Raw genomic sequence first — 25,351 nt, forward strand, 5'->3', positions numbered from 1 at the left:
ATATTGATTGGGTAAATATTCTCATTTTATTGAAAGAAAGTTGACTCCTGGAGTATTTGAGACCAGAAGTCACACACGACCAGAGCTGGCCATTAATGCACATTTTGTACCATTCTATACTTGGCTCTTTACCCAATGTATTTTGCCTTTTCAGGGAGGCAGAGTAGCATAGTAGAAAAATAACTAATATAGAAGATTTTTTAAAGTCTAGTCTAGGAGATTAAAAAACACAAAAAACTTGTACCAAGGCTTGGTTCTCTCCCTGACTAAATGGAAAACCTTGAGAAAGTCTATTGAATTTTCAGGACCTCAGCTTCCTCAAATAAGTAGAATGCCTACTGTGACAAAGTACCGGATGAAATATGAGATAATTTTTAAATGGTGATTTAAATTTAAACAGAACTTTAGATTTTCAAAACTGAAAGCTGACATGACATCCTGTAATCCTCAGTGCATCACTATAACACAGATGTAGAGAATTCTACGCTGAGTGATAAAGTTCATGAGACTCCACAGGAATGAAAATCACTTTTTTTCTGTCTCATTTACACCCATTCACTCTTATTCTGAATAAAAGCCTCATTCATTTTAGTTGAAACTTCTTAATCAAAATATACTGAATATATGAGGGAGAAATCACTGGAAAATCCACAGCACCTCAAACTTAACATCTTACAAAGTGAACTTATCTTCATGCCTGTTTAAGCCTTCTCTTCCTACTATAATCTCCTAAATGTTTTTCCAATGTTCTAAGTTAGAAACCTCAGTAATCTTTTAAGTCTCCCCTCTCCACTTCCCAAGTTAAACCATACTACTTCTATTTTATGAATTTAGTTTAAAATACTCTTTCTCATATAATAAGTGCATACTTCTCTGTAACCATGTCCTCAGTCATGCCTTTCCCTCCACAGCCATCGAAACTCTATTTCATCAGTGAACTTTTCAAGTGGTTTCAACCCGTCTTCTTGCCCTGAGCCAGTCTCATCATCCTATACATCCTGTTGTGCTCTATGCCTGACAAATTAAAATCCAAACTCTTTCTCATGATCTAAGATGGATTTCTCAGACATATCCTAAATATTTTTCAGACCTTTACTCTGAAACTCTAACTTCTTCTGCTCACCATTCCTTTCCATCATACACAGTGAACAACTCTTGCTACTATTCTCATTATTCCTGAAAGTCATATTTTTCCATGACTCTATGCCTTTGTACATGTTACTTCTATATGCAGTGCTCTTCTTCCTTCCAATGTCCTAGGAAATTTTCCTTTTACTTTCCTGACATATTATTCCATTTTTTTAAAAACATGGGCTATCATTGTTCTTTACCTCTTCTTTTTGTATTCTACTTATTTTTTTTTTTGAGATATAATTCACATACAACAAAATTCACCATTTTAATGTGTACACTTCAGTGAACTTTAGTATATTGTTAGCTTGTACAGCCATCACCACTATTTCCTTCCAGAACATTTTCATCATCCCCAAAAGAAAGTCCATATCCATTAACAGTCACCCTCTATTTCCCCCTCTACTCAACCCCTGGCAAACACAAATCTATTTCCAGCTCTCTGAATTTGCCTATTCTAAACATTTCATATAAATGTGATCATACAATATATGGCCTATTGCATCTAGCTTCTTTCACTTAGCATATTTTCAAGATTCATCCATGTTCTGGTGTGTATTGGTACTGCACTCCCTTTATGGCTGAATAATATCCATGGATACACCACATTTTATTTATACATTTGTTGATGGGCAGGGAGTTTTTTCTACTTTTGCATTATTATGAGTAATGTTTATTATACTTCCTTTGAAATAAAATTAATTTGTTTTATTAATATTGCTACAAAGCTTCTATTCTATTCTCTATTCCTGAGTCCCACTCTCCAGAGGAAACCATTTTAAATTCTTAGTTTTTTCTCTTGATAGTTGCATTAGCTTTACAAAATTAGCTATTCCTTTCCATTTCAATTTTAGACACAGTTTATTGATAGTCTATCATAGAAGAATTCAGCAGTGTTCCATCCTATGCATACTTTCTTTCTCTTCCCCATCTTCCAAATTGTTACTTCACAGCTTTTATTTTCAATATCCAGTGTACAAATCACTATGTCATGTAAATATTTTCCACGGCTGACCCAACTGGGTTGACACATTATTTATGACCATACAATGTTTATCTATAAAACAGATAACTATCACCTATTAATGTATATGACTGTGTGTGTGTCTTATTCACAGCTGACACAGTAGGTTTGCAATATGGTCTATTGAAAAGTCTCAGGTCATTCTAATTCTTGTTTTGTTACATATTATTTGTTTTTGTTTTTGTTTTTTTTGTTTTGTTTTGTTATTCTCTCAGGAGCCTTTTCAGGAGTTTCTCTATACCCACCAGAATTCTGAGTAGAAAGTGTATGTGTATATTTTGTTTATTATGTTGGCCACTCTGTGATCTAGAAACTCATGGCCTTTAGTTACAGAAATTTTTCTTTGAAAAATTTTCTTGCCTTTGTTATTCTGATTTTGGATTGCTTGGAATTACTCCCTAATTATCTTTTTTAAACATCTTTATTGGAGTATAATTGCTTTACAATGGTGTGTTAGTTTCTGCTTTATAACAAAGTGAATCAGTTATACATATACATATGTTCCCATATCTCTTCCCTCTTGCATCTCCCTCCCTCCCACCCTCCCTATCCCACCCCTCTAGGTGGTCACAAAGCACCGAGCTGATCTCCCTGTGCTATGCAGTTGCTTCCCACTAGCTATCTATTTTACATTTGGTAGTGTATATATGTCTATGCCACTCTCTCACCCTGTCACATCTTACCCCTCCTCCTCCCCATGTCCTCAAGTCCATTCTCTAGTAGGTCTGTGTCTTTATTCCCGTCTTGCCACTAGGTTCTTCATGACCTTTATTTTCCTTTAGAGTCCATATATATGTGTTAGCATACTGTATTTGTTTTTCTCTTTCTGACTTACTTCACTCGGTATGACAGACTCTAACTCCATCCACCTCACTACAAATACCTCCATTTCATTTCTTTTTATGGCTGAGTAATATTCCATTGTATATATGTGCCACATCTTCTTTATCCATTCATCCGATGATGGACACTTAGGTTACTTCCATGTCCTGGTTATTGTAAATAGAGCTAAAACGAACAATTTGGTACATGACTCTTTCTGAATTATGGTTTTCTCAGGGTATATGCCCAGTAGTGGGATTGCTGGGTCATATGGTAGTTCTATTTTTAGTTTTTTAAGGAACCTCCATACTGTTCTCCATAGTGGCTGTATCAATTTACATTCCCACCCACAGTGCAAGAGTGTTCCCTTTCCTCCACACCCTCTCCAGCATTTATTGTTTCTAGATTTTTTGATGATGGCCATTCTGACCGGTGTGAGATGATACCTCATTGTAGTTTTGATTTGCATTTCTCTAATGATTAGTGATGTTGAGCATCCTTTCATGTGTTTGCTGACAATCTGTATATCTTCTTTGGAGAAATGTCTCTTCAGGTCTTCTGCCCATTTTTGGATTGGGTTGCTTGTTTTTTTGTTATTGAGCTGCATGAGCTACTTATAAATATTGGAGATTAATCCTTTGTCAGTTGCTTCATTTGCAAATATTTTCTCCCATTCTGAGGGTTGTCTTTTGGTCTTGTTTATGGTTTCCTTTGCTGTGCAAAAGCTTTTAAGTTTCATTAGGTCCCATTTGTTTATTTGTGTTTTTATTTCCATTTCTCTAGGAGCTGGGTCAAAAAGGATCTTGCTGTGACTTATGTCATAGAGTGTTCTGTCTATGTTTTCCTCTAAGAGTTTGATAGTGTCTGGCCTTACATTTAGGTCTTTAATCCATTTTGAGTTTATTTTTGCGTATGGTGTTAGGGAGTGTTCTAATTTCATACTTTTACATGTATCTGTCCAATTTTCCCAGCACCACTTATTGAAGAGGCTGTCTTTTCTCCACTGTATATGCTTGCCTCCTTTATCAAAGATAAGGTGACCATATGTGCATGGGTTTATCTCTGGGCTTTCTATCCTGTTCCATTGATCTAGATTTCTGTTTTTGTGCCAGTACCAAACTCTCTTGATTACTGTAGCTTTGTAATATAGTCTGAAGTCAGGGAGCCTGATTCCCCCAGCTCCATTTTTCGTTCTCAAGATTGCTTTGGCTATTCGGGGTCTTTTGTGTTTCCATACAAATTGTGAAATTTTTTGTTCTCGTTCTGTGAAAAATGCCAGTGGTAGTTTGATAGGGATTGCACTGAATCTGTAGATTGCATTGGGTAGTAGAGTCATTTTCACAATGTTGATTCTTCCAATCCAAGAACATGGTATACCTCTCTATCTATTTGTATCATCTTTAATTTCTTTCATCAGTGTCTTATAATTTTCTGCATACAGGTCTTTTGTCTCCTTAGGTAGGTTTATTCCTAGATATTTTATTCTTTTTGTTGAAATGGTAAATGGGAGTGTTTTCTTAATTTCACTTTCAGATTTTTCATTGTTAGTGTATAGAAATGCAAGAGATTTCTGTGCATTAATTTTGTATCCTGCTACTTCACCAAATTTATTGATTGGCTCTAGTAGTTTTCTGGTAGCATATTTAGGATTTTCTATGTATAGTATCATGTCATCTGCAAACAGTGACAGCTTTACTTCTTCTTCACCGATTTGGATTCCTTTTATTTCTTTTTCTTCTCTGATTACTGTGGCTAACACTTCCAAAATTATGTTGAATAATAGTGGTGAGAGTGGGCAACCTTGTCTTGTTCCTAATCTAAGTGGAAATGGTTTCAGTTTTTCACCATTGAGGACAATGTTGGCTGTGGGTTTGTCATATATGGCCTTTATTATGTTGAGGAAAGTTCCCTCTATGCTTACTTTCTGCAGGGCTTTTATCATAAATGGGTGTTGCATTTTTTTGAAACCTTTCTCTGCATCTATTGAGATGATCATATGGTTTTTCTCCTTCAGTTTGTTAATATGGTGTATCACGTTGATTGATTTGCATATATTGAAGAATCCTTGCATTCCTGGAATAAACCCCACTTGATCATGGTGTATTATCCTTTTAATGTGCTGTTGGATTCTGTTTGCTAGTATTTTGTTGAGGATTTTTGCATCTATGTTCATCAGGGATAGTGGCCTGTAGTTTTCTTTCTTTGTTATATCTTTTTCTGGTTTTGGTGTCAGGGTGATGGTGGCCTCGTAGAATGAGTTGGGGAGTGTTCCTCCCTCTGCAATATTTTGGAAGAGTTTGAGAAGGATAGGTGTTAGCTCTTCTCTAAATGTTCGATAGAATTCGCCTGTGAAATCATCTGGTCCTGGGTATTTGTTTGTTGGAAGATTTTTAATCACAGTTTCAATTTCAGCACTTGTGATTGGTCTGTTTATATTTTCTATTTCTTCCTGGTTCAGTCTCGGCAGGTTGTGCATTTCTAAGATTTGTCCATTTCTTCCCGGTTGTCCATTTTATTGGCATAGAGTTGCTCGTAGTAATCGCTCATGATCGTTTGTATTTCTGCAGTGTCAGTGGTTACTTCTCCGTTTTCATTTCTAATTCTATTTATTTGAGTCTTCTCCCTTTTTCTCTTGATGAGTCTGGCTAATGGTTTATCAATTTTGTTTATCTTCTCAAAGAACCAGCTTTTAGTTTTATTGATCTTTGCTATTTTCTCCTTCATTTCTTTTTCATTTATTTCTGATCTGATCTTTATGATTTCTTTCCTTGTGCTAACTTTGGGGTTTTTTTGTTCTTCTTTGTCTAATTGCTTTAGATGAAATGTTAGGTTGTTTATTCGAGATGCTTCCTGTTTCTTGAGGTAGGCTTGTATTGCTATAAACTTCCCTCTTAGAACTGCTTTTGCTGCATCCCATAGGTTTTGGGTCATCGTGACTCCATTGTCATTTGTTTCTAGGTATTTTTTGATTTCCCCTTTGATTTCTTCAGTGATCACTTCGTTATTAAGTAGTGTATTGTGTAGCCTCCATGTGTTTGTATTTTCTACAGCTCTTTTCCTGTAATTGATATCTAGTCTCATAGCATTGTGGTCGGAAAAGATACTTGATACGATTTCAATTTTCTTAAATTTACCAAGGCTTGATTTGTGACCCAAGATATGATCCATCCTGGAGAATGTTCCATGAGCACTTGAGAAAAATGTGTATTCTGTTGTTTTTGGGTGGAATGTCCTATAAATATCAATTAAGTCCATCTTGATTAATGTATCATTTAAAGCTTGTGTTTCCTTATTTATTTTCATTTTGGAGGATCTGTCCATTGGTGAAAGGGGGGTTTTAAAGCCCCCTACTATGATTGTGTTGCTGTCGCGTTCCCCTTTTATGGCTGTTAGTATTTGCCTTATGTATTGTGGTGCTCCTATGTTAGGTGCATACATATTTACAATTGTTATATCTTCTTCTTGGATTGATCCCTTGATCAATATGTAGTGTCCTTCTTTGTCTCTTGTAATAGTTTTTATTTTAAGGTCTATTTTGTCTAATATGAGAATTGCTACTCCAGCTTTCTTTTGATTTCCGTTTGTATGGAATATCTTTTTCCAACTCCTCACTTTCAGTCTGTATGTGTCCCTAGGTCTGAAGTGGGTCTCTTGTAGACAGCATATATACGGGTCTTGTTTTTGTATCCTTTCAGCCACTCTGTGTCTTTTGGTGGGAGCATTTAATCCATTTACATTTAAGGTAATTATCAATATGTATGTTCTTATTCCCACTTTCTTAAATGTTTTGGGTTTGTTATTGTAGGTGTTTTCCTTCTCTTGTGTTTCTTGCCTAGAGAAGTTCCTTTAACATTTGTTGTAAAGCTGGTTTGGTGGTGCTGAACTCTCTCAGCTTTTGCTTGTCTCTAAATGTTTTAATTTCTCCATCAAATCTGAATGAGATCCTTGCTGGGTAGACTAATCTTGGTTGTAGGTTTTTCTCCTTCATCACTTTAAATATGTCCTGCGACTCCCTTCTGGCTTACAGAGTTTCTGCTGATAGATCAGCTGTTAACCTTATGGAGATTCTCTTGTGTGGTATTTGTTGTTTTTCCCTTGCTGCTTTTAATATGTTTTCTTTATATTTAATTTTTGATAGTTTGACTAATATGTGTCTTGGCATGTTTCTCCTTGGATTTATCCTGTATGGGACTCTCTGTGCTTCCAGGACTTGATTAACTATTTCCTTTCCCATATTAGGGAAGTTTTCAACTATAATCTCTTCAAATATTTTCTCAGTCCCTTTCTTTTTCTCTTCTTCTTCTGGGACCCCTATAATTCGAATGTTGGTGCATTTAATGTTGTCCCAGAGGTCTCTGTGACTGTCCTCAGTTCTTTTCATTCTTTTTTCTTTATTCTTCCCTGCAGTAGTTATTTCCACTATTTTATCTTCCAGGTCACTTATCCATTCTTCTGCCTCAGTTACTCTGCTATTGATCCCTTCTAGAGTATTTTTAATTTCATTTATTGTATTTTTCATCATTGCTTGGTTCCTCTTTATTTCTTCTAGGTCCTTCTTAAATGTTTCTTTCATTTTGTCTATTCTGTTTCCAAGATTTTGGATCATCTTTACTATCATTATTCTGAATTCTTTTTCAGGTAGACTACCTATTTCCTCTTCATTTGTTAGGTCTGGTGTGTTTTGACCCTGCTCCTTCACCTGCTGTTTGTTTTTCTGTCTTCTCATTTTGCTTATCTTACTGTGTTTGGGGTCTCCTTTTCACAGACTGCAGGTTCGTAATTCCTGTTTTTTTGGTATCTGTCCCCAGTGGCTAAGGTTGGTTCAGTGGGTTGTGTAGGCTTCCTGGTGGAGGGGACTAGTGCCTGTGTTCTGGTGGATGAGGCTGGATCTTGTCTTTCTGGTGGGCAGGTCCACGACTGGTAGTGTGTTTTGGGGTGTCCGTGACCTTATTATGATTTTAAGCAGCCTCTCTGCTGATGGATGGGGCTGTGTTCCTGTCTTGCTAGTTGTTTGGCATAGGGTGTCCAGCAGTATAGCTTGCTGGTCATTGAGTGAAGCTGGGTCTTGGTGTTGAGATGGAGATCTCTGGGAGATTTTCATCGTTTGGTATTACTTGGAGCTGTGAGGTCTCTTGTGGACCAGTGTCCTGAAGTTGGCTCTCCCACCTGAGAGACACAGCCCTGATGCCTGGCTGGAGCACCAAGAGCCTTTCATCCACACGGCTCAGAATAAAAGGGAGAAATAATAGAAAAAAAAAAAGAAAGAGGATAAAATAAAATAAAGTTATTAAAATAAAAAAATTAAACTAATTATTAAGAAATAAGAAAAAAATTTTTAGAGTTAAAGAAAAAAAAAAAAAAAAAGGACGGACAGCTCCCTAGGACAAATGGTGAAAGCAAAGCTATACAGACCAAATCTCACACAGAAGCATACACATAAACACTCACAAAAAGAGGAAAAGGGGAAAAAATAATATATCTTGCTCCCAAAGTCCACCTCCTCAATTTGGGATGATTCGTTTTCTATTCAGGTATTCCACAGATGCAGGTATATCAAGTTGTTTTTGGAGCTTTAATCTGCTGCTTCTGAGGCCGCTGGGAGAAATTTCCCTTTCTCTTCTATGTGCCCACAGCTCCCATGGTTCAGTTTTGGATTTGGCCCCACCTCTGAATGTAGGTCGCCTGAGGGCGTCTGTTCTTCACTCAGGCAGGCCAGGGCTAAAGGAGCAGCTGCTTCGGTGGCTCTGGGTCACTCAGGCCGCGGGGAGTGAGGGGTACATTGTGCAGGGTGAGCTTGCGGCTGCAGAGGACAGCATGACGTTGCAACAGCCTGAGCAGCGCCGTGCGTTCTCCCGGGGACGTTGTCCGTGGATCACGGGACCCTGGCAGTGGCGGGCTGCACAGGCTCCAGGGAGGGGCAGTGTGGAGAGTGACCTGTGCCTGCACACAGGCTTCTTGGTGGCGGCAGCAGCAGCCTTAACATCTCATGCCCATCTCTGGGGTCCGCGCTGATAGCCGCGGCTCATGCCCATCTCTGGAGCTTGTTTAGGTGGCGCTCTGAATCCCCTCTCCTCGTGCACCAGGAAACAAAGAGGCAAGAAAACATCTCTTGCCTGTTCAGCAGCTCCAGACCTTTTCCCGGACTCCCTCCCGGCTAGCTGTGGTGCACTAGCCCCTTCAGGCTGTGTTCACGCAGCCAACCCCAGTCCTCTCCCTGGGATCCGACCAAAGCCCGAGCCTCAGCTCCCAGCCCTCACCCGTCCCGGCACGTGAGCAGACAAGCTTCTCGGGCTGGTGAGTGCTGGTTGGCACCGATCCTCTGTACGGGAATCTCTCCACTTTGCCCTACACACCGCTGTTGCTGCACTCTCCTCTCTGGCTCTGAAGTTCCCCCCCTCTGCCACCAGCTGTCTCCGCCCACGAAGGGGCTTCCTAGTGTGTGGAAACCTTTCCTCCTTCACAGCTCCCTCCCACTGGTGCAGGTCCCATCCCTATTCTTTTGTCTCTGTTTTTTCCTTTTCTTTTGCCCTACCCAGGTACGTGGGGAGTTTCTTGCCTTTTGGGAAGTCTGAGGTCTTCTGCCAGCGTTCAGTAGGTGTTCTATAGGAGCAGTTCCACATGTAGATGTATTTCTGATGTGTTTGTGGGGAGGAAGGTGATCTCCACGTCTTACTCTTACGCCATCTTGAAGCTCCTCAAGTGTAACTTTTTACAAGTAGAATTCCATTCTTTTGATCTTTATTAAATGACACCACGTGCACTCAAAGGAAACTAATTTGATCCTCAGCTGTGTTTCTTTATTAGGAAGTGTATCCTACTTGTGCTAATGACATAAATTAATCTTTAGTTAATTTTTATTAAGTATCTTTTCATTTTTGTGTCAATTACATATATAAGTAACACAATGGCATAAAATAGTTAAACTAAACACAAGCTGAAAGGACAAGGCATGTTCTTCAGTAAAATCTTTGGCAGTTGCTGGTCCTCTACGAAACAACCATGTCGGCGAATTCTATCAAATATTTACAGAAGAGCTAACACTGATCCTTCTCAAACTCATCAAAAACAAATAATTGCAGAGGGAGGAACACTCCAAAATTCATTCTACAAAGCCACCATCACCCTGATACCAAAACCAGAAAAAGATATCACAAAAAGAGAAAATTATAGACGAATATCACTGATGAACATAGATGCAAAAATCCTGAACAAAATACTAGCAAACAGAATCCAACAACATATTCAAAGTATCATACGCCATGATCAAGTGGAATTTATCCCAGGGATGCAAGGATTCTTCAATATACGCAAATCAATCAATGAGATACACCATATTAACAAATTAAGGAACTAAAGCCATATGATCATCTTAATAGATGCCGAAAATCTTTTGAGAAAATTCAACACCCATTTATGATAAAAACTCTCCAGAAAATGAGCATAGAGGGAACCTACCTCAACATAATAAAGGCCATATATGACAAACTCACAGCAAGCATCATACTCAATGGTGAAAAACTGAAAGCATTTCCACTAAGATCAGGAACAAGACAAGGATGTCTACTCTTGCCACTCTTATTCAACATAGTTTTGGAAGTCCTAGCCATGGTAATCAGAGAAGAAAAAGAAATAAAAGGAATACAAATTGGAAAAGAAGAACTAAAACTGTCACTGCAGATGACATGATACTAAACATAGAAAATCCTGAAGATGCCACCAGAAAACTACTAGAACTCATCAATGAATTTGGTAAGGTTGCAGAACACAAAATTAATTCACAGAAATCTCTTGCATTCCTATACACTAACAATGAAAAATCAGAAAGAGAAATTAATGACACAATACCATTTACCATCACAACAAAAGAATAAAATACCTAGGAATAAACCTACCTAAGGAGGCAAAAGACTTGTACTCAGAAAAGTATAAAACACTGATGAAAGAAATCAAAGATGACATAAACAGGGAGAGAAATATACTATGTTCGTTGATTGGAAGAATCAATATTGTGAAAATGACTATACCACCCAAAGCAATCTACAGATTCAGTGCAATCCTTATCAAACTACCAATGGCATTCTTCACAGAATCAGAACAAAAAATTTCACAATTCGTATAGAAACACAAAAGACCCCAAACAGCCAAAGCAATCTTGAGAAAGAAAAATGGAGCTGGAGGAATTCAGGCTCCCTGACTTCAAACTAAGCTACAGTAATCAAGACAGTATGGTACTGGCACAAAAACAGAAATATAGATCAATGGAACAGGATAGAAAGCCCAGAGATAAACCCACACACATATAGTCACCTAATTTATGACAAAGGAGATAAGAACATACAATGGAGAAAAGACAGCCTCTTCAATAAGTGGTGCTGGGAAAACTGGACAGCTACATGTAAAAGAATGAAATTAGAACACTACCTAACACCATACACAAAAATAAACTCCAAATGGAATAAAGACCTAAATGTAAGACCAGACACTATCAAACTCTTAGAGGAAAATATAGGAAAAACACTCATTGACATAAACCACAGCAAGATCTTTTTTGACCCACCTCCTAGAGTAATGAAGATAAAAACAAAAATAAACAAATGGGACCTAATTAAACTTAAAAGCTTTTGCCCAGCAAAGGAAACTACAAACAAGACAAAACGACAACCATCAGAATAGGAGAAAATATTTGCAAATGAAACAACGGACAAAGGATTAATCTCCAAAATATACAAACAGCTCATGGAGCTCAATATCAAACAAACAAACAACCCAATTAAAAAGTGGGCAGAAGACCTAAATAGACATTTCTCCAAAGAAGACATACAGGTGGCCAAGAGGCACATGCAAAGATGTTCAACATCACTAATTATTAGAGAAATTCAAATCAAAACTACAATGAGGTATCACTTTACATGGTCAGAATGGCCATTATTAAAAAATCTAGAAACAATAAATGCTGGAAAGGGTTGGTGAGAAGGGAGCCCTCCTGCATGTTGGTGGGAACGTAAATTGATATAATCACTATGGAGGACAGTATGGAGGTTCCTTAAAAAAAACTAAAACTACCATATGACTCAACAATCTCACTATTGGGCATATACCCTGAGAAAACCATAATTCAAAAAGAGTCAGGTACCACAATGTTCTTTGCAGCACTATTTTCAATAGCCAGGACATGGAACCAACCTAAATGTCCATCGACAGATGAATGGATAAAGAAGATGTGGCACATATATACAATGGAATATTACTCAGCCATAAAAAGAAATGAAATTGAGTTATTTGTAGTGAGATGGATGGACCTAGAGCCTGTTATACAGAGTGAAGTAAGTCAGAAATAGGAAAACAAATACCATATACTAACACATATATATGGAATCTAAAAAAAAAAAAAAATTGGTTCTGATGAACCTAGGGGCAGGACAGGAATAAAGACGCAGACGTAGAGAATGGACTTGAGGACGTGGGGAGGGGGAAGGGCAAGCTGGGACGAAGTGAGACAGTGGCATGGACCCTACCAAATATAAAATAGATAGCTAGTGGGAAGCAGCAGCATAGCACAGGGAGATCAACTCGGTGCTTTGCGACGACCTAGAGGGGTGGAATAGGGAGCGTGGGAGGGAGGCTCAAGAGGGAGGGGATATGAGGATATATGTATACATATGGCTGATTCACTTTGTTGTACAAGAGAAACTAACACAGTATTGTGAAGTAATTTTACTCCAATAAAGATGTATTGAAAAAAAAAAAAAAACAACACAACCACATCGACCTCATCCTTTTGAGAGAAACCTCTTTATGTTCTAAGCTGATGATAAGCCAGAGTTAAAAAAAAAAAAAAAAAAAAGTACATGAGTCCCCCTAATTATCTTCACTAAGTCTAAAGAACAAAATAGCCTATGCTACATACCTACTGTCACTGCTGTCCCCCCAACACTATTCAGAGTTTTATCTACCTTTTCTTTCCTCTCCGTTTTACATGCTGGGAGAGAGAATTTTAAAAGTAGTGGTTGAATCATCTGATGTTCTTTAATTGCAACTGTTATACTCCCTAGTTACACATTACAGTAACCTGGGAAGCTTTGAAAATTTACCTATTCTAGATGCCATTAAATCATATTTTCTGGTGTTGGGGAGGCAGAATGCCCCAAACAAAGTAAAATAGTTTATATATAATATGAGGTGATTAATATGTTAAAATGCAAAGCAAAAGTGAGTTCATAGAAGGTAGTGATTATTGTTAGCTGAAGTTTTAAAATAACATAGGTGGAGTTGGGGCTTGAGTTAGAACATTCAAATAATATCCTAGGTGGAGTCCTAAGGAGAGAGCTTGATGGAAAGAAAATTTATGAACTATGCCTGAGACTCCAAATGAACTCAGATTGGTTGGGGAAGAGTGATGAGACAAGCCTGGATAGTTTTAATATTCATTTGGGAAGCAATGGAAATTGATATTATATAACCAGGTAAAACCAGATGATGGAGATGATTGAATAGAAGGCTGAGGGTTCATCCTGTAGTTAAAATGGTTTTCATCAGAGAGGAAGGGAAAGGGATTAGAGAGAGAGAACAGCATCCAAAACTCTCGGGGGTCTTGAGGGTGCCCAGTCATAGTCCTGTTGCTTTCTGCAGCAGGTTTGATGATTTGGAGCTATCACTCTTCTCTCGATACATATCTTTCTCATTGCTCATTACCTAATGCTCATATCCCTGATACCTAGATTGTATGTGCAATTATTGAAATGTGTTTGCATTTATGGAATATGTCTGTGGTATTATTCATTGTACATCTCCTAACAGCAACTCACAAAATTTAAGTAGTTTCACAATGGTAATGAGCTCTACTCTAGTTACATAGTCTTGGATAAATCACCTAACCCCTTCAGTCTTGGTCTTTTCATTTATGCAACAAAGAGACAAGTCTAGGTATTTTCTAATCTTATGTATAGAACATCACATACATTTCTTATGATTATTCTCAGCCATACAAAGGATAAGGTTTGTAACTGGGACTGTTTCTTAACCATTTGCCCCCACTAGGTTTGGGCACACTATTATTTAAATAAAGAAGTGTATATCTTTCATTTTTTTCTGATCAATTCAAATAAAAATAACATGTTTGACAAGAAGGAAAGAATATTGATCTTATTTATTTTCGTTCTTTAGAACTGATGAATGAAGGCAAATAATACAATTGTAGGCTAATAAACTATACTGACATAAATATTTAAGACAAGTAAAGGAAATCATCAGATTCCATGTCATTTATACATAAAGTTTACAGAGCAAATAGTTAACCTTTAAAAGATTTTAATATATACTCCAAAATGGACAATTTAGGAATACATAATTATATAACATCGATTCTGTTAGATATGTGAATGTATATATTTTTGTTTTCCGTAAAATAGTTTCATGCTTATAAAAGTCACCCTAAGTCAACATGGGACAAAGAGAACAACATACAGTAGAAATAAACCAAGTATTAAATAGGATATAAGTGAGGAAAATATTATAAAGCAGTTACATTGTTGACACAAAAGAAAAAAATAAATTCACTTTTCTATTACTTAAAGGTAATTCACAATCATTTCCAGGAATTCTGTGAGAATTTAAGGCCATTTTTTCTAAAGATATGTTTTAATTTAGACACATCTGTCATTCTTGTCATAAAACTGCAATTCTTATAAAAACTGTACATGCAAAAATTCTTTACAATTAATTGTGTATAGGCAGATCAGTCAGTATATAGGAGTGGGTTATTTCACAAATGTGTTGTGCACTAAGTCACATGGTTGTGTATATTTAACTGGGAATTTCGCGAAAAACTTCCAGCCTGTGCACCCTGCGTGGCAACTTGGAAAGGAATTCAAATCAAGAGAGCCAGTATCCTTTTGACTTAAAATATCTAGACAAGGTACAATGAAATAGAAAGTTTAAAACATCTGTTACATGGTTCACAATCAAATATTCTGGATTTTAGTTTTTCTACATAGTATTGTAATATAAAGATGCTACTTTTTTTTTAATTAATAGCTACTTTATTTATTTATTTTATTTTTGGCTGTGTTGGGTCTTCATTTCGTGCGAGGGCTTTCTCTAGTTGCGGCAAGCGCGGGCCACTCTTCATCGCGGTGTGGGGGCCACTCTTCATCGCGGTGTGCGGGCCTTTCACTATCGCGGCCCCTCCCGTTGCGGGGCACAGGCTCCAGACGCGCAGGCTCAGCAGCTGTGGCTCATGGGCCCAGTTGCTCTGCGGCATGTGGGATCTTCCCAGACCAGGGCTCGAACCCGTGTCCCCTGCATTAGCAGGCAGATTCTCAACCACTGCGCCACCAGGGAAGCCCAAAGATGCTACTTTTTACACAAAGTATTTTCTGTGCATTTACAGTTCACGATGTTTGACTTTTTTATTATTTCTACTTAGCGTTACAAAACATAAACAAATTGCAGTCTAAATTTAGAACTCAAACTTCATGAAAAATGCATGTTCTTTCAGAATACACATCTGCTAAGTGTAAACTCCCATACTTGGCAAATGGCACAGAGGAACTGATTACTAAGCAGATGCAGCTTCATAAGACAATTCACTTACTGAGAAATATGAAAGTATCTTTACCTTCCCTTGCTTGCAATTGCATTTGTCCAGACAGTCATTCAAAGAGATATTGCTCTTGTGATTATAGCTATTGCAATTTAGAAGACAAAGGATTCAATATTCAAAACTTGTATTCTTAAGAACAGTTATAAAAGTATTAGAATTTAAAAAGTAGTAACATGTAAACATTGATATAGAGAGACTGCTTTCCTATATACATAGCAGTCAAGGACAATATTTGAGTTAAAAACACAGGTTGCGCTTTTCCCCAACAGTACATTGGAAATTAGCTGTTTTTGTCCAAAAAACATTTAAAGATTCAGAGAAGACATCCATATTTTGCTTCAAGCATTTAAACAATTTTTCTGTTGCTCATGCAACAACCGTATTTACAGTTTTGGTTTAGGAAGATAATAAATTTTGGATCCAAGAAAGCATACAAACCAATACTGCTGAAACCAAACTGAGAAAAGTATCTCATTCCCTGGTTCCTTATAGAGCACCAGGAGAAAAGCATAGCCTCAGCAGTTCTAACTGAAGTATAGTTACATTAGCATTTTGGAGCACAGTCATATTTGAGTATGTAACACATGTGTAGGTGGGGTGTACGGGGGAGGTGCAGGTGATGGCTTGATCCCTCTGGTCCTCATGTAGGAGAGAAACTGCTCTGGGATCTCCGCTAGGACATCTTTAGCTAATCTAGCCATGCTGAGTATGTGGTTTCCGCTTCTGTCAATATAATCCCTGAATGGCACAAACTAAATCAGAGGTGAAAGAAAGTTATTTAACAGACCTTAGCATGCTATTTAAATAAATTTAAAAAATAGAAACAAAAACCAACATATGTAAACATTTGGTTGTAGGAGAATCAGAGAAGCCTGGAATAATGGTGAAATGCATGATAATAACTATGCATTTTAAAGATATTTGATTTATTACAAATAGCTCTAACAGTGACCACAACTTTCTAATATATACTTTATCTAAAAAGGGATGTAATCCTTATCTATGTTTTTCCTGGCAATAACTCTTGTCTCCGGGTCCTGATATACCCATCATGTTGCTACATGTATTCTGCAGTTTTGAGTTCGACACCTAATTGGATGGAGCATTATCCTCTTCTGGGCTCAGTTTCTTGTCAAATGGAATTAATGCGTGCTTAATTCAGCTTTCAATGTAGAAGTATTACTCAAATCAGGGTTAAAAATAATAAATATTGTTAAAGAGTCCTAAACACATGTAAAGTGTTTTTAATTATGTTACTAGACCATCAAATCACATGGACAATGAATATAAAATTTACACAGTTCACATTAGTAGGTACCCGAAATATTCAGTACATTGAATCTTGCCCCAAATGTTTGTTTTTTATATCTGTTATTTGGAAAGGCAAAAAATAAACAACCAAAAACCCTCAGCATAAGATTTTGGTATACTTCTTATTGAAATATCATCAAATATCAATATTCTTATTTTTACATTACATAAAAATTATTGTTCTATCTTTATATAAACAATCATGTGAGAATCCTTATCACTGAATACTCTGGCAATAGATTGCCTGATTCCATTCTCATTTATAATGGTTACTTAATAAACACTGTGCTGTTTGAGGGCATTAGTTCAATTTCCTCTTACAGACATCATGATTCTTGAAAGCAACTGGGAATGATTGTAACTGTTAATGTTGTGATAGTTTGGGGACACAGTAATTTTAGGTCTTGGAGAAAAGGCACAGTGAAGACATTTCAGGAGGTTGTACAATTTTCAAATATAATATTTTAAAGTTTATATTAAATCATTTTTTCCTCCAGAGAAACAGTGTTCACACTCTCATCTCATACTGTAACGTAACTGTTTTAAATTTATTTTGAAAAATTTACTTTTGATTTAAGCAGTTACTCAAGATGTGCCTTCAGAAAATTAACTTTTATTAGGAAGCAGACTTTAAACCACTCAGGTTGCGATAAAGCAGGTTAAAATGTTAAGAAATCAAATAGCAAATGTAATACCATTTATGCAGTGAAAGCAGTCTCTTTTAAGGAAGAGCAGAAAAGGACTCCTTTCTTTTTAAAATAAGGCACCCTATAGACAGAAGAATACCCATATGACCATAATTTTACCCTGTCTTGATACCAGGTGGAAAACTCAGCACAACTTTTAGAAAAATGTGTTAGAGAGGTGACAAATCTTTCTCTTACCTTAAAGGTAGCTAAGTAAGGGTAAGAAAAAACTAACAGACTGAATATAATCTTCAGCTGAGAAGAGAAATAGGAGGGATATGAACATTTGTGAAGTCATATTATCTGACTTGGACAAGACCTGACAAAGAGGTGCAAACAAAGTTAGGTTTATTTTTCTCTCTGAAACTATAATTAGAAAGGTGAGAAAATAAGAATCAACATAGTGAAGGATTAATAGAAAAAGATCTCTAATTTCAGCTATAGCTTATTTCATTCTTATTTTAAAAGGCATAGTATTTAAAAAAAATTTAGTAATGATATGGTTAGTATATACATAATTACTTTTAAAATTTTAATTATTTTTTAACACCTTTATTGGAGTATAATTGCTTTACAATGGTGTGTTAGTTTCTGCTTTATAACAAAGTGAATCAGCTATACATATACATAATTATCTTTTAAACTATTTGTTAGGAGATCAGTTTTTGAAGAATCTATAGCTAATATCTACATTTCAGGGAAATGGCGACACTCTAGCAGATAGCTGATACTTCTCTAGGGAAGGGGGATATTATACCTGCTGTGTTTTTCCTTTACCTCAACTTTGCTCTTATATTTACTTTTATTTTGGTCTTTTCTCTTAGACCATGGTAATTAAATTCAATTATGTTTTTACTCCCTATTCTCACAACCTCTGGAATTAGACTTCCCAGGTTCAGACGCTGGTTCTGCTGCTTATTAGCTGTGTGGTCTTGGACAATTTACTACTCTGACTCAGTTTCCTCTTCTATAAAATGAGGATAATAATAATAATGCCTACTTCATTAGGTTGTTGTATTAAATAAGTCAACACATAAGTGCATAAAATAGTGTTCAACTCATAATATGTATAATATGATAGTTATTATTATTATTCTTCATTAATTTATAAATTTATATATACAATATAAATATGAAACTTTTCTTTCTAGTCTTTTGTTTACATTCATATCAAACTTTAAATATTTTTATCAATTTTTTTATCTCTTTCAAACTTAGGTACCAGTATTATAATCTAAAACTGTAATTCCTGATCTTTTTGTTATTTTAAAACACCTGTTTTTTCACCTTTCCAGCAAATGCTATAGGATGTGCTAAATTTTTTATTGAAGTAAATATAAATTCATTTTTAAGAATGTTATGATACTCCAGAATGTCAAAACTAAGATTCATAATCACTGTTCTCATAATACATACAGTTCTACTCATCTTTAAAACATGTTCATAAACAATGGGTAAGAAAGAAATCTTAGTTTTCAGCCAAGGAAGGAAGTATATATCTCATTTAACTTACATTTGCTAAATGCAGGCACAGATTCTGATACGTCCCTTGAGTATTAAGGGACCTTGCCCCTGGGTTAAGAGTAACTTATAGCAAGTGATATTATCAACAGGAGCATCTCTTATCCCACATGTGTGCTGGAAGCAGAGAAAAAGATGTTGAGAATCTTCTACTCACTAACCTAAATTATCTAATCCTTTTCCAAAGAAATATTCATCTCTTCAGTAAAGTCATGAGGTACTTCCCTAAGTGAGAGATGAAATTGACAAGTGACTCTGTTTCCTTTACCTCTTATTAATGTTAAATCTTACACTTTTGAGGACAAAAATATATTCTCTTTCTTTTTGGACTCTTGCTGATATCCTTCTATAGTAACAATTTTCCACTCAACTTCTCAGACCCCTCTGTTTATTGTCCCTTTTAATCACTCATTTCTGATCACTGCACCTGGGGACCTCCTGTTCAAAATAACATTCACACATTTGTGAATGTATGTTGATCACTGACTATTACCACAAATTAACTTGGACCCTTAAACTGTTCAGGTTAGAGGAACAAATCAATTTTTACTTTGCACTAATTTATCCCATTCGTATGAAGAATACAAATAAATGCATTCTGTTCAGTTGAAATATACCATTTCCTTGACACGCTACATCTTTCTTTTAGCATCTATCCTGTACAAGGAAAATGTTCTATGTGGTTGCTCTAACAGCTAGCTTTGCCTATTTGTGAAAAAAGTTTGAATCAGTTTGGGCAAATGAGCTTTTAATTGTGGTTCTGCTCAATTTTATTTGATTGTTCCTACTTTGCAGAGCTCCATTAGTGATTTTCAAGTCTAAACCTTGAAGGTAATTATTCTCCTTTTAATGAAAGATATGATTTAAATATAATTTTTAAGGGAATGATAGGCTGGACAGCAGCTGAATGCAGCCAGGAGAAATGATATTGCATTATATACAATGGCCAATCCACAGCACAAGCAAGCAAACAAACAAATGGAAAGCCTTTACATATATTGATTTAAGAAAATAATTCATTTAAGTTTTAGAATAACAACCATAGAATCTCTTCCTGCATACTGTTTATATTATAGTCATATGAGAGTGAATCTTGAGGCAATGAACATAATCACACATAAGACTGACTACAGTGTCATATGTCAAGATACAGCTACTATGAAACAGTGACATAAAAATGCCTTCCCACTGGACTATGCCAACATACTAACTAATAATAATAACTGAAACTGATATTAATGCATTTATTGAGCAACTGGTATGTGAGAGGCCTTCTGCTAAATGATTTAGTACAACATCTCATTCAGTTTCTTACAAAGTGAAAAGGTAAGAGAGCCTAAATAGACCCTATTTTCTGATATTATTTTAGCCAGCAGTGTTTATAGCATTGATTATGAGGGCTTAGATATTTCCTGGTGATAGGAAGATTGACAATATTATTCTTGGTGTGCCCTTGCAACCCCAATATTATAAATATTCAAGAATATTTCTATTCTTAAAAATAACTCATTTAAAAAATGTTTTAGTGAATGGTAGGGCCAGGAAACCTGTAATGGTGGAATGTTTTAAAATTTTATTCAAGGTGAGAGAAAAAATGCTAATTCTTCTTGAACACAATGTGATATATAAATGTTTACCCTGGGAACTCTTTTTAAAAGATCAATCACCATTTAGGAACTTTTCCATGAAATTAGAAAAGGGTGCATCAAATATCCGTAACTAAATATAGACATGTAAGTCAAGGTGTCACTGTCATTCAGGAGGCTACTAATTCTCTGGGAAGATTTTAGTTTACTGTTAGTATCTGTGAGATCTCATGACTCTCTCAGTTCAACTTTACATGGTAGAATCCCTTGAGTGTTTAGCTATATCTTCAGGTGTCTTCAAAATCTTTGGTGATCTCAGTGTCACTTTATGGTGATAGACTAGTCTCAAGATTCTGACTTTCAATGAGAGGAAATATATAATTATATATATATGTATATATGTGTGTGTTTTTATGTATCTTATACTGATAAGTAACAAAGTATTTTCATGTCTGTTACTTCCTCTGTGACTCACAACATCATGGAAAGAGCAAAGATAAAAGAATGGAGAGTCTGGAGGTAATGAAAGAAAGGCTCAAGGGAGATTTACTGACTTGTTCAAGATCATAGATCTGAGTCCTATCTCACTATTCTTTCCAATGTAGCATATCCAATTAGAGATGAAATACTTTCATGATCAAGGGAATTTTTGTTTTATAAATAAAATAACCAACAACTGTTGGTTGTCACTAACATAACATGTTAATCCTCTTAAAGTGAATCTTAATGATGTGAGCAATCTTAACTACCTTCTAAGAGAGAGAGTAATACCAGTTTCCCTTAAGCATCATTTAAATGATACTATGAGATATGAAGCTGTCTCTTTTAACTTGGTAAAAATGCATTACAACAGCAACATAATACATTTTAAAGGACTTCAAATTCATACTTCCATGCAGTAATTTGATTTTTTGGTTACTGTGAACTAGACATTATGGAGAGATTTTTAGAAAAAGTGCAATTACTTGGACTTATAATTATGCTAATCAGCGTAAGGTGAATAATCGTGTGTCTAATTATAAAAAACAAAACATCGTGGGATTCTTAAATAGATGACCACATCACCATGTTCCCTTTCTCAGCTGCTTTTAAACGAATTATTCATATGTGTGTGCTTTTTACGTTACCAAGAACATTAGGTTAAAATGTTAACATTTTAATGTTAATATTTAAACATTAGGTTTAAATAATATTTAATTACCTTCTTAAAAAACTGTTATACAGATGTTTCTATTTTAAAACTTAATTTTGCTGACTGATGAAGAAGAATGCTTTTTTATCTTTGTCAAGATTAATCTTTATAATATATTTACAGATTATTTTATATTATTCTCCCTCTCTAATTTTTAAAATTATTTTTGTTGTATTTTACTGAGTTCTATTTCAGTCATGTATTTTATATATATTATCTGATAAAATCTTTAAACAATGCCAGAACACTGAAATTTAGAAAGCTTATCCAAGTTATCACAGTGGACAATCCAGGATTTGAACCAAATTCTCTTGCATTCCAAATTAGATTATCTTAATGACTGTATTATGGGTGAATATATAGATTATTATTTAGGAGATAATATTGAATTCCATTGTTTGCTCCTTTAAGTGCTCAAATTGTACTGAGAACTTTCCTTTCCTATTTAGTCTTCCCTTCACAGTCTTTTTTTGCTTCTGACATCCTAAAAGATATGAAGACTCTAAAGTATGCAGAAATTTAGTTGATTTAACTCCTTTGTTTCACTTATAAATATTAATTGCATTTTTTTCTTTCTATTCACTCCCAGAATAGTAGGCTTTAGTTAAGTATTTTTCTTGATTCTAATAGAATTATGAATCATATATATGTCTATATATCTATATAGAGAGATATATAATCTCTTATTATGTTATATTTTATTATAGTATTATACATATTATTATATGTTACCATGTATTATATTAATATTATTATTTATATATTTTATATAATTTTTGTATTTATATACAATTATAAGATCTATTTTTCCACTTTTCTAACCATAAGCTATGGGGGAAATAGAAAAAAATCTACATTTTTGGTTTGTTTCTACTAAGTTTACTTACACTGAATATGCATCACCTGTCTTAAAATATATTTAATCTTTATTGAGGCCTAAGTAATAAATAGATAAACAACATTAAAAGCCTGTTATGTTTCTAGCTTTTAATTTTAGTAAAGATCTCAATGATATTTTCTGGTAATAATAAAGTAGGAAAAGACACTTATTAACAATTCTACTTCATATATGGTGAACATGAAGTATGGGGGAAAGTAATTTGGTGCTTGTTCTAGGCCATTAATTAACATGCATTTTATAGAGAATCAACTGCCTCAATCAAACAGAACCTGAGACTCTTGATTTCAATTTAAACTCTTCATTTACAAATCAGAGATGACATGGGCTCTTCACAATGAACAAAATAAATAATTTTCATTAAATTGCTTACCTGCACAATGTCCCTTTCAGCATATTTTCCTCTGGAGGAAACTCTTACATCATCTCCATCCAATTCAACCATTGCTTGAAAATAAAATAGGATCATTTATTCAGTGCATTTTAGCTAAATACTATAACAAATGTAGGCAATAATGAAATCAAGATGTATGAAGTAACAATATGTCCTATGTTAAAGGCGGAAAGCTTGTTGATCCTTTCATCTCCTCGGTGATTTCTTCCACAAAACTTAACTGAGTGCAAATTTTACAAGTGGAGAAAGCAAGCTCAGACCTCATGTGACACTTTGAAAGATGAGGAGAACCTATGCAGTGTAGAAGTCTTTAGGTACATCTCCCCATTCTATAGATCCTTAACTCTGGATTACATGCTTACATGACTGATTCGGCAAGTGATGCTAATTCATTCCATTTTAATTTTTTCTTTCTAATTTAAGAAACTAGGCACTAATCATTATAGAACTTCCAATAGCAATTTGAACTTTATTCTCTTTGAAACTACACAAAGCTATATAATCATATTGTCTGTAATCTTTTTACGAATAGATTTAAAAACAAAAAGGCATTTGCTCTGCTCTTATGGTGATTGGATAAAGCATGAAATTTCTGAAGTATGATTTTTTTGTTGATTAAAAATAATTTCAACATTACATAGATCAACTGGTATTTGGGAATACTGTGATATAACGGAACAGCTGGTATACAATAATGTTACGCTGCAATTAAGAACATTTTCCAGAGTTTAATGTTTCAGTGAGAATTCTCTAAGTAACTAATTACATGAGGAATGCTAATTTGTACTTAAAGTATATTCTCCTACTAATAATCCATTTTGTATGCACATGATATTCACCAGACTCCGGAGAGCCACTTGCAATTATGTTTGCTTTGTCATCTTCTAAAAAATATTAGAATACAATCCTCACCTTTTCACTATTTTCTTCAGTGCTTGGATAATGTATTTGGGTTAAAGACATTTTACTTTTTTTCCTATTTTATTTTTTTTGATTGAGGTATAATTGACAAATAACATTATATTATTTTTAGCTATATAACATAATGATTCGCTACTTGTATATATTGTGAAATGATCACCACAATGAGTCTAGTTGACCATACATAATTACAAATTTTTTTCTTCTGATGAGAACTTTTAAGATCTATTCTCTTAGCAACCTTCATATATGCAATACAGTATTAACTATACTAACCACACTGTACGTTACATTCGTGTGACATACTTATTTTAAAACTGGAAGTTTGTACCTTTTGACTGCCTTCACCCATTTCACCGACCTCCAATGCTGGCAAGCCTCTGGCAACCACCAATCTGTTTTCTATATCTATAAGCTTGTTTTTTTTTAAAAACAGGTTTTAAGTTTTACTTTTCTACACATGTTCAGGAATCAATGTCTGGGCTGAAACATTGCCAGTACACATAATTGTTAGTGAGCCATCATCCAATAATCTCCTTAGATATATAATATATGTCATAATTTAGTAACATGTAAATTACCAATAATAAGGTAATTAACTTATTCAAAATACAAAAGAACTATTTTTTTCTCTCCTAGTTATTAGGGATTTAAATAGGAAAATTCATTATACTCAAATATTTTCAATAGTTAATTCCTTTTTTTGGTCTAAGTTTGTTTTCAAAATTTTCATATTACTTTGAGACATAAATGTACATTGATAGTGACATGCCAGCAATTGGAGAATCTTCTCCTTTATTATCTATATTTGCTAATAACTCCTAACAATTACCCTATACTCACTCTAAAATGGGAAACAAAAATTAGATGATAATCTGGGCCTCACCTTCCACAATCCTCTACAATCTCCATTGGCCTTTGTAAGTGTTTTATTTCAATTAAAGACAGTGACAGTTATTCAGGCAATAGTGTATTAGAATGAGATCCTATAAAATATCTCCCACTTTTCAGTATGTCCTTTGAGTTAAAAGGCTATGGGTAGCAGAATTGGAGGCTACACTTTTGAGAGCAAGAAGAAAAGAAATAGCATATAAGTGGTGGAAGGGAAATGTTCACTCTTCAGTTTTTCAGATCATCTAGTCCTCAAGGAGCCTGAAATTGTAAGCACAGGTTCCCCATCAGTACCCGTCTCTGGAAAAAGATATATAAGGTACAGACCTGTATTTCTTTCTAGCCTTGGGAGACAAAATCATATTAGAATCCC

At 35.1% G+C, this 25,351-nt stretch overlaps 1 protein-coding gene across 1 annotated transcript in view; it reads right to left on the reverse strand.

The window, feature by feature from the left end:
* Positions 1 to 12,714: 12,714 nt before the first annotated feature.
* Positions 12,715 to 25,351, reverse strand: part of CPNE8 (copine 8) — a 326,808-nt gene continuing 314,171 nt past the window's right edge. The window contains exons 19-20 of the mRNA XM_082351373.1: positions 23,146 to 23,219; positions 12,715 to 16,330 (exon numbers count right to left, since the gene is read on the reverse strand). Coding sequence (XP_082207499.1) covers positions 16,142 to 16,330; positions 23,146 to 23,219 — 263 coding nt within the window. The 3' untranslated portion in view covers positions 12,715 to 16,141. The remainder of the gene's footprint in view (positions 16,331 to 23,145; positions 23,220 to 25,351) is intronic.

This window comes from Balaenoptera borealis (assembly GCF_965194805.1).
Source record: "Balaenoptera borealis genome assembly, chromosome: 13".
Classification (NCBI taxonomy): Eukaryota; Metazoa; Chordata; class Mammalia; order Artiodactyla; family Balaenopteridae; genus Balaenoptera; species Balaenoptera borealis.